This window comes from Glossina fuscipes, unplaced genomic scaffold, assembly GCF_014805625.2.
Source record: "Glossina fuscipes isolate IAEA_lab_2018 unplaced genomic scaffold, Yale_Gfus_2 1, whole genome shotgun sequence".
NCBI lineage: Eukaryota > Metazoa > Arthropoda > Insecta > Diptera > Glossinidae > Glossina > Glossina fuscipes.
Genome location: NW_023998415.1, coordinates 21,426,380 through 21,437,255, shown reverse-complemented (window position 1 = coordinate 21,437,255; position 10,876 = coordinate 21,426,380). Strand labels below are relative to the sequence as shown.

The 10,876-nt window shown below is 33.6% G+C and overlaps 1 protein-coding gene across 1 annotated transcript in view; it reads left to right on the top strand.

The window, feature by feature from the left end:
• The first annotated feature begins 5,102 nt into the window (after positions 1 to 5,102).
• The window catches only part of LOC119631752, a 6,292-nt gene continuing 518 nt past the window's right edge, over positions 5,103 to 10,876 (top strand). The window contains exon 1 of the mRNA XM_038024235.1: positions 5,103 to 5,325. Within this exon, the coding sequence (XP_037880163.1) occupies positions 5,260 to 5,325 (66 nt within the window). The 5' untranslated portion in view covers positions 5,103 to 5,259. The remainder of the gene's footprint in view (positions 5,326 to 10,876) is intronic.

Sequence of the window (10,876 nt, the reverse complement as noted above, 5' to 3'; positions counted from 1 at the left end):
CTTACTTATGTTCTCTAGCAAAATCAAATTTCTTTTATGCACGCTATTAAACGATTTGCACGGTTGCATTTACGAAATTGTAGGAAATGAATTCGTAGGTCCGTGTCAACGATAATGAGTGAAATTTTCATTTTTCGAAATATATAGCCGTTTAGGCGATCAAAGATAGTAAAAGCATCGACCAAAGCTGTTTAAAATCGCTTCATAATTTTTCTGTTTACTTCTTCTTCTTCTTCTTCTTCATCATCATCATCATCATCATCATTTTTTTTTTTTTTTTTTTTACTTACCTGTATGCATAACGTATAACGTGTGTTGTTGATGTATGTGTTTGTGCAGGTGCCGTTACTTAACGGACCCCGCTCGCTCACCCAATATGTCATCTCTGCAGCTTTTTAGTTCATTGAAAATATGTGTGTCAAAGTTTACGCGTTGGGCATCCACAGTGAACCACACCCTCTAAATGCCCTAAAAAGACTATCTCGGCCAATTCGCTACGTTATGCCATATACATATGCATATGTATGCATATGCATGCAAACGTGTATGCATGCAACATAATAAGCTTCAAAAGAAAGAAAGAAGCTTTTCGCCTACTTCCCATTTAGCCGCTGCTCTATCTAAACGCTTATCATAAACATCGTGTATATCGCTCGAGGAGATGAAAAGGATGCTCTTTAATTTTATCGCATATATCGCATATATAAGAAAGTATTTTTTCCTTTTTTTTTTTTTTTTTTTTTTTTTTTTTGCTGAATAAAATTATATGTAAGATATTTGTGTAAAGTGCAAAGAAAGATAACAGACATGCAAAATATAATGTAACGGCAGGAGGATATAGCAATGCATTCCCTTGTTAATGGTGTCAATTAAAAAGCAAAATTAGAGCAACACTTACTATTACAGTCATATACAAGCAGCTGCTTGTTAACGTGTTATCGTTCATAGCCTTTGACATGAAAAAAATATTAAGCTTCAGCTAACGATGAGATGCTATTGCGATTTCGTGCATTTGATTGTAGCGATGGCAGTAGTAGTAGTAGTAGGTATAGTGTGTAGGAAAAGCGAAAACGAAAACAACCTGTCAAATAACATATAACTGCCTTAACAAAGAGTCCTGCTTATTAACTTTGAAACGCGTGCGCTTCGTGAAGCATCCTTCGCTCTCACGATTCAGGCTTCATCTCGTAAAATACTTTCATCACTTGTGTTAAAATAAACAAACTTTAATGCTAAGCGAAAAAAAAAAAAAAAACAGCATAAAATTATTGTATTGGGATGTGAAACAAGAGGGAGAGAGCAAAACAAAAAAAAAAAAACATAGAGAGAGAGAAAGAGCGAAAGAGAGAAAGACAGATAAGGACATTTGAGAACAGTACGGATAACTGTTGGCAAATATAACATCTCGCATTTCGCGAGATATAAAAAACATCTGATACTTTGTTGTACATAAGAAAGTTGTGTTACGTACGTGACGTCCGCAATGTGAACATGGGCTGACCGTAAATTGTAAGAAGCAACGTCAGTCAGTCAGTTTTATTAAACGGCGATACGCTTCTTATAAACTTCATAATTTCATACTGCGCTCGAGTGTATTATTATTACTGCTATTTTGACTTATTGGAATAAAAAGAAAAAAAAAAAAGAAGAAATTTAATTATTTATGTGTGGCATCGAAAGAAAATGAAACCTATCTATACGTACATAATTACGTATGTATATATAATACATAAAATTTGTGTGTGGCTTACGAGGAGTTTTTCATCTGTTACTCGCCTATCACACTATAAATCTCATACTTTCTCTATCTTATGCATTTTTATGGTCACATATCCGAGCAAATTACTGCTATCACCGCCATCTCCGTCGCCTCTGCCTCCTTTGCCACCTGCCATAACTACGTGTACATGTACATTGTTACAACATTCCTTTAAGTAAACGTTCGCATCCCAGAGCGAGAGAACGAGAGCTAAGGGTTGAAACGACATCATCACAGTATCACAGCATCACAGCATCACGGCAGAGTACCCGAGAGTTCGAATTTCAGAAAGTACCAGCAGCAAATATTTAACGAATTTCATAGACGACGGTTGTGTGCAGTGTTGTAGCTTTGTTTAAACATATTTTCCTTGAGTGGTTAAGAAAAAATTTCTTGCTTTTCTTTACTTTTTTTTTGTTGCAAAACGAAAGTTAAAAAAAAAATTGTTCGAAGCAATAAATATTTTTAAGCGAATTAAAATTGCTTAACAATTAAGAAAGACAAAAGAAAAAAAATAAATAAATAAATAAATATAAAAAAAAAAAAAATAAAGAAGGAGAAAAAGATGGAAAAACGTATGAAATAGATCGAAAGGGAAGAAAGACAAAAAAAAAGGCACACACTGAAAACATCAATCATATGATGATGTGAAAAGGTTGCACTAAACTAAATTCAAGAGAAAAAGGACATAGAAAAAGTGTCTACATCGTGTGAAAATTTAGTAACGCGCAGGAAATTCCAGAAAATTTTATTCGCAATTTTCCTGGCGTTCGGAACTCATTTGCAATATTAAATAATTAACAAAAGTATTTGAATGAATTTATTCTTAATCTAATTAAAAATAAAGGCGTGGCTTTTCTATGCAAAACTCTTTGCCTGCGTGCGTGCGTTTGTGCGTGTATGTGTATGCTTATGTGTATGTTTATGTGTGTGCTTACGTGCATTTATCTGTGTACTTTTGTCCGCTTACCTGGACTGCTTTATAAAAGAATAGAAAAAATTAAAACTAAAATTAAGGCTAAAACTTCTCGCCACAATAGGTTTATGATAGAATTAATTATAAGAATAAATATATATATTATTAAGCAACACTCTGCTTTCTTTTTCACAGTTTCCTCGACCAAATTTCCCATTTGCATATGCAATTAATTAATGAACAGACCAGTATTGAGTAACCAACCAACCATCTCAACACATATGCATGAAAATTTAAATAAACTATGTGCGTATGTCGGACGGTTGATTTGTTAGTTTCATATGTATGTATGTATGTATGTTTATATGTATATATATATACATATTATGTGTGTTGTATGTGTGTGTGTTTGTGTGTTTGTGTATGTGTTTGTGTGTGCTTGTGTTTAAACGTCGAACATGTCGTTACATTAACAAAAATCCGTATGTATGCGCGCATATATTATATGAATAAACGTATGTATATATGTATATAGGTACCTAGGAATACATTAACGACAGCATGGGTTTCGTTAAAAGCAAAAATCGAGATTTTCGTTAAGTTTTGCTTTAATTTTCCAAATATTTTGACGGCTACTTACTATTGTGTAAATACTGTTTCTACTTTTTTCCTTTTTTTTTTTTTTTTCCTTTCTTGTTTTTTCCTTGTGAGATAGATAAGTATAAAATGCTCCCTTAAATCCTATATGACACCTACACCTATAGACGAACAAGGCAAATCTCTCTCAATTAAATACGAGAAGTTAGCTAAGAACTAATTGACTGACGCAAGTGACCAAAGATTTGTTTACTTATTAAACTTAATAAGAAAAAAAATGAAAAAAAAAAATGCAAACAAAAGGAGAGAAAAGCAGCAAACCGAGAATCCTATACGAGAGAGTCTTAAGGACTAACCACAATCATTTTGCATTAAACATTCACAACAACTTGTTAGTTAAAAATCGTTGAGTTTTTGTGAAAATTTTCTACTTTTTATCATTACTAGCGGTTCGAGTGGAATAAGCGAGACGAGCGAGACGAGCAGAGCGAGTTCTTTAATTCAAAAGTTTATCAATTTGATTTACGTGCATTTAAATGATGGACGATAACTGATGTCATGATCAAGATCTAATGTGTGTATGTGTGCGTGTGTGCGGGTATATATATATATATATATATATATATATATGTGTGTGTGTATGTTTATGTGTTTATGTACGTTTGACTCCTTTGTGCTTTTTGTTTTAATAATGATGTAGTGTGCAAATGTAAATAAATTGATCTCTCTTTCTCTCTTACGCTATACAATAATATCCCGTAGCTTCGGGAGAGTACGTCCATTTTTCTTTTCCTATACTATTATAAGTGTGTAATAGCAATAGATTTTTTTTTTTTATATTTAAAGATAACATTGCATACTTGAAAGGATTACACATCAATTATAAAAAAAGACTTAAACCAATTGCTTAACGAAAGTGAAACGTCTCGTCACTTTACCGAAGTAAAGCGAATAAATCAGTAACAAAGGCATAATAATAATAATAATAATAATAATAATAATAATCATAATCATAATCATAATAAAAAAACATATACACATAAACAGATACGTAAATCACTACAAGCGGATTTGATTATAACTAAAAGCAAGAGAATAGAAGAAAACACTAAAAAAATTCTTTTTCATAATGAAAGTTAAGGACTATGAAAAGTTTTAACGTAAAGCAAGACAGAGAAAGAGAAAGAGAGAGAGAGAGAGAGAGAGAGAGAGAGAGAGAGAGAGAGAGAAAATAAAACGAAAATAATTTTTGAAATATTCCTTAAAGGAAGAGTCATAACAAATGATTATAAATGTAGATAGATGCAGTTAATGTAAATTTAAATAAACATTTAGTTGACGAAATCGAAATGAAATAGAAAAATACAACGAATTAAGTGAAAATGTAACCAGAGGAAATTTATAAAGACTACGAGAGGAAAAAGATAGAGAGAAATAACTAGAAGGTATAAGAGAGAAAAAACGATAGGAGAAAGAGGTAAAAAAAAATAAAACCAAAAATAAAAATATAAAAGAAAAAAAAAAAAAAAAGAAAAGGGAATTAAAGAAAGAAGAAACGGAGAAAGGCACACTTAAGCCAAAAATCGTCTTTTTATCAATTTCACTTATAATGTAACCGAGTCATGAGAGGAGCAAAGCAATCATTTTGTGCTTAGAAGCGAGAACTTTTTAGATAAAGGCACGCCTAAATCTTTTGGGAAGATTCCGAGATATCTACCATCGATCAATACCACCAAAAAGAAAGAAAGAAAGAAAGAAAGAAAGATAAAGAAAGAATCATCACAAATACAAAACATATCGGTCAATATAACAACAACAATAGCAACAACAGCAACACAAAGCGAAGTTTCACTTATAAAAAGGAAAAAAAATTAAAAGAAATTATTTAAAATCAATCGTGTTTCAATTTCTAAACTTGTAACCACCTCGGATATTATTGAGAGAAAAAGAAAAAAGGAAACGAAAGTAAAACTAAATTGCAATCAAAATGGGTGCCAAGGAAAGCGTAGAAGCTGCTGCCAAAATTAATGCCGATGGATGGGGGCATGCTGAGGTAAGAAGATGAAAACAATGAAAAAATGTTTTTTTTTTCTTTTTTTTTTTTGCTGGAGGGCTACGTAGAAATAAAGAGAAAGAGAGAGAGAAAAACCCAGGCCTGGGAACATAGAAAATTGACATGGCCTTCAAGAACGTTGCACTTAATCCATCGGTTGTTGAAAATTTGGATATTTACAAGAATGGTCATTGCGCGCTACGCCTTCATTTATCGCAAGCTTGGCCCGTGGCCAGAGGGGAACAAAACGTAGTGATTCGATGAAAGCAAGTCAATCAACTTTTTTTAATATTAACATCTCCGCCCTTCCCGGTAACCGATTGCATTTCATCTCGCCGATCAAATGATTTAATAACGTTCTGTAATTGAACTTTAATTGGATTTTTGGAAAATGTACAATGATCGGTTTGGCCGCATTTAAACTTGTTGGTTCTTTGATGAATAGTTGTTTGCCTTCCTCGAGGCAAGGCAAAGAATGCGTTCACACTATTGAATATTTCATCGATTTCCGAAAATTGTAAAACATAGATCTAGGAGTTCTAGTCGACCCAAGACTACGTTTTCATTTATACTTTAAGCTCTTTTTGAGTAAAGCTAGGTAGTCCAAACAGTTTGACCGTACTTACAATTACAAAAAAGCTTCACACGAGCTTAGTCCAATTTATGCCTGACTTGTATAATCTCCCTCTTATAGGCGCTACGTAGATTCAATAGAATCGTTGTATGTAGGAGTACGGATTGGGAAGCGCTTGTCTCTGTGCTTCCTTATGCTTACATAGCTTACCATGGTTAGCCTTACCGTCACTTGAGAAACGTGATTTTGCTTTTGGTGTTTCATCTTCAAAGTTAAGTTAATAAATTGCACTGTCGATTCGCGCAATATTGTTTAATGAGATAAGCTTCAATGTCCCGAACCACTTGTCTAGGAACTTTATTATCATACAACTTGATCAAATGATACCTAGAATATGAAGCGTTTGCTTGTTTGCAACATCTTCACGAAACACGTACAACTCGGATCTGTGTCGGATGCGGGTATACCTCTACGCTAGACGCTTTACTTCATTGTTAACATTCCTTCTTGCTTCTTCTTGAGCAGCCAAGACATTTCAGCAGTGAGAGATTTGAAAACGTATGTTTGCCATTTGAAAATATCTACGCTTTTGGTTATATTTCAAATATTTATTATGATGAGCATGTGCCCGTGAGGTGTGGACAAAACGCCATAATTTTTATACATAATAATGAGATTGTATTAACGTCTGCCTATATATGTTTTCGCAACATGAACCCAAAATAGAAAGTAAACAAATAAAAACGCAATTTTTCTTTTTTTGGACCAAATCTCATAGGTAAATATGTGAATATAAACTTTATATGAATGAATGGATTAGGGCGCTACCCTAACGATAAACTTTCAGATACGTTCGAGACAAATTAAATTAACAGTGATCGATGAATGCAAATTGGCGGGGGTATTTTTCTTTTCTTTTCTTTTCTCGTTTTTTTTTTTTTTTGCCAAGGTCATGTCAATTTTTCGATTGAAGTACCCAAACACTTCGGGGATATGTGCAATGATCTTAAGCTTTTTGATGTAAGCTTTTTATAAAATCGATAAAGTTTTTCACGCATCTTGATAATTATGTAAAACGTAAGCCGAAACAAATATATATATATATATATATATATATATACCGATTTTTCGATAAATGATTTCATAATTGAAACTGGAAGCGAGTCATAAAAATTCATCGGCGTAAGCGTATTATGAATACGAGTACAGGCATTAGTTGGCAGTGTAATCTTAACCAAATCATACAATAGCTGTATGGATGTTTGTGAGGTATATGTGTATCTATCTAAAGATATCTATTCGCCTTTGGTATAAGTATGCTAACTGCACAATTTTGCAGCAAAATTTTTTAAATCTAAACATATATTGTCGCTCTTTAGTTACTCTGTGATCATCGCATCGGTCTAATTGTTGAAAAACGCAAAGATATTTAAACTAAAATGTTTTTTGAGTAATTTAAAAATTTTGTGAAATGAAATCAGAAATTCATACTTGTACGCTTGTCAAACACACACGCAGCTCTTCATATGTGCCAAAAGTAAAACAAAACAAAAGAAGAAAAAACCCAAAAACCGCACTTCTACTAGCAATGCTATTATGTTGATTGATGTATAATATATGCATATGTATTGTATGTGTGTGTGTGTGTGTGTATGTGTGTGTTTTAGCGTATGCGAAAAACAAATAAAATAATAATATATTTATAATTCACAAACAACTGCGAATCAATTGTTTGTCTATTCAAAGAAAAGGCATAAAAACAAATGTTTGCCGTAAGAGAGTGAAATTTAATTAAAGCCAATTAACGCAGCGATATAGAAACAGAAATGTATGTATCGTATGAATAGGTCTGTTGGAGAAAAAAAAAAAAATTAATCAATTTTGTGTTAATTCATTCTTAAAGACCAAATAACCAAATAACAATTTCCATCCTTAGCTTACTATAAATCAAGCAAGAGCTGCGTTTGGCTTTATCAAAAGATGATGGAGTGAATTTGATAAACATTATGTAAGAAACAAATCATGGACGCCTTTGGCGAAGCCAACACTGGAATATGCTTCTGTTTTGAAAAGATTGCTACTCTCTTAGCCCTTCCTTCCTTCCTTCCTTGAGAAGTGAAAGTTTTCACTAAATATCTCTTTCCTTGCTAAATTAACGCCTGGTAGCATTGACCCCGCCAGCCTTATTAGAAAAGATCAACTTCAATATCAATCAACTTCATATTCATAAAGCTTGATCACTGCAGCTATAACTACGAGCTTTTTCAACCCATTTACGATTCTTTTTAAAAATGTAAATAGTGTTAGTTAATAGTTAACAAATTTATTACAGAACATCAAATCAGGGCTCCTTATTACGCGTAATCTGCCGACCTCGTATTTGAATGAATCCAACTCACAAATCTTGTTATACTTTTCGTTTCGCGAGCTGAACCAGCTGTTTTCAGTGTCAGTTGGCAAGCACCTACTTGGGCTCTCTGCCCTAACGATTTCGCGTAAGATTTTTACAAGATTGAAGGTATGAAACCATATGAAAATCGTGTTTAGTTTTTACTTTACTTCTTCTTTTATCAATGGCAATCATCTCAGAGCAGGACTATATGGCTATATGAACAATTTTTATCAACATAACAACACGATGTAGTAAAGAAAATATTTTCATAGTTTTAGTCTTTTAGCAATAATCTGCGTCCCGAAAAATACAATCAATGCGTTATCATCTCTATCCCTTGGTCAAGTAAGCGCATATATATTTGTGTGTGTTGAAGGTAACAAGTTAACCTATCCCCTTTTGTTTCAATATTAAAAAAACGCGTTCACAGGTGAACAGGTAGTTCCCATGTCCATTTGCTTATTCAAAGTCGAAATCATATAGAATTTATAGGATGCATAAAATAACTTATCATAGTTAATCCGTATATTACAGTGCAGTGTGTAAAAAGTAAAAAAGTGAAAGTCTAATTGTAATATGCACAAAAACCACGTGCAATAAAATAAATCTACTCATCATTATAATCATGACTACGTGTTTGACTTAACATTTAACGGTCACTAGCATTGACATTACTATATCTTTGCTTTAATTCGTATGGCAGTCACTGCACAATATCGTAGCAATCGTAAACCTAGTCTAAATCTTTAGGTTTCAGATCGCAAAAGTCGAATTGAGGTTCACGTTCCACTCTCGACGATAGTTCCAAATCATCACGAACATCATGCTCTACATGCATCTCCTTACGCTATGAAATATGTTATGCCATGTTGTGTGTAGGGTGCCTCGCCTATCAGTATTGGGTTATTTTATATAAAGGATACCACTTTGCGATATTTGCACATAAACTTTCCCAATATGCCTAAGAGAGTGAATGCGTCAAGTCTGCCAAACGTTTGTAGCGCTGATTTCAAGAAACTCCCTCTAAGCCAAATACAATTTTTCTTCCTTTTTAATTATTTTCTCTTGATATATGCTGCGTATTCATTTTACATATTGTTTGTACGATGAGTACATCTTTTTCACCATCTTTACTTTTTTGTGTATATAAAAGCATAAAATTTTATTTGCATAAATATACCGACGAGTCTTAAAATTATGGACAAAGGATAATAAAGCGATTTTGATTAAGAGCACTCCCCATTGGTTCATCGAATTGCTGCAATCCCATGATCGAAAAACATCCTTTTTTCAATTTACAACAAAAATGACTACCACTGAGAAGAAAAGAAAGTATAGATCAAAAACAACAACGCCGGCATCGAGCAGTTCGTTTTTAATGAGTACATGCGTAAACCTCACTTCCAAAAAATTCTCTTCACATGAACTCGGTGCGAAAATTTATTTATAATTTCTTTTATGCGATTTCCGTCTACGATTTCTTGCACAAGCAAAACGTTCAACTCACGAGTATCAGTGTCACTTAAGATAATTTTGGGGAACTTATAGCTTGGACTTCTATCTCCGTTTCTTTATTTATTTTTTTCATTTAAAATTCTCCAAATTATGCAATTGATTGCGTCTAAATGTGTCTTCAGGTCACAACAGCTCTTAATAATCTTAGTTTACCCGTAGACTTTCAAATGCAGCTTAATTCGATTAAATTGAAAATCCCTTTGTGGCATATACGCTTAAGGCTGCATGAGTATGCGCTTAGGGACGCATCGTGGCTGCTACGTCAGTGTTCGCGGGTTCAAATCTCAGTGCAATGAAATTTACATTGATCGTAACTCTAGGAAGGGTTCTGTCCATAAAGGCATAACGCCCGTCGATTGGGCATGCATCAATTGGGAAGTGTTCATCTTTTCCCCTCTCATCGTGTTACATCCTGGGTGATTGGTCACATAAAAAAGGGAAAAAGGAATGAAGAGGCACCAAAAAAAAAAAAAACGGTTATTAAAAATAATTCGTTTTACACGAATTTATCGTGTAAAAAAAATTTTAGGCGTAATAACATTTCGCGGAAAGTTACGTGCTGCCGGCTTGACCGAATGCGGGGAACGCCCTTCTCAGTGAAGTTAGTAGACCGAGTTGGTAAAGTAACGTTTGGCCTCAACGTAAGATTCAACGCGAACGTACCAGAACGATGGATAGCATCTGCAAACCCTCGACTTTTGAGTTTTCCTTCTTTTTTCATTTCCATCACAATTGACACGAGAGACTTATGCGCCCAATCTGAGACCGAAAAAATAAAGGTTTTGAGAAACGCAATTCAATAATTTTCGAAAGGTTTTGATATTCAGTTTGGAACTATTGTTGATATACAAACTCTTTCTCTCTCTCTCTCTCTCTCTCTCTCTCTCTCTATGCACTTTAGAAAGTTCCTGATGTGCGTTACCGTAACACTTAAGCGAGTTTTTATTCGTCAATTCCTTGCTCTTAGCATCGAGTAAGATGATCGTTCCACTAAAAGTGAAATTCTTTAAGACTTGTGCAGGATTGTTTATAGCCTTTAAAAGAGAAAGAGAAAGAGAGAGAGAGAGAGA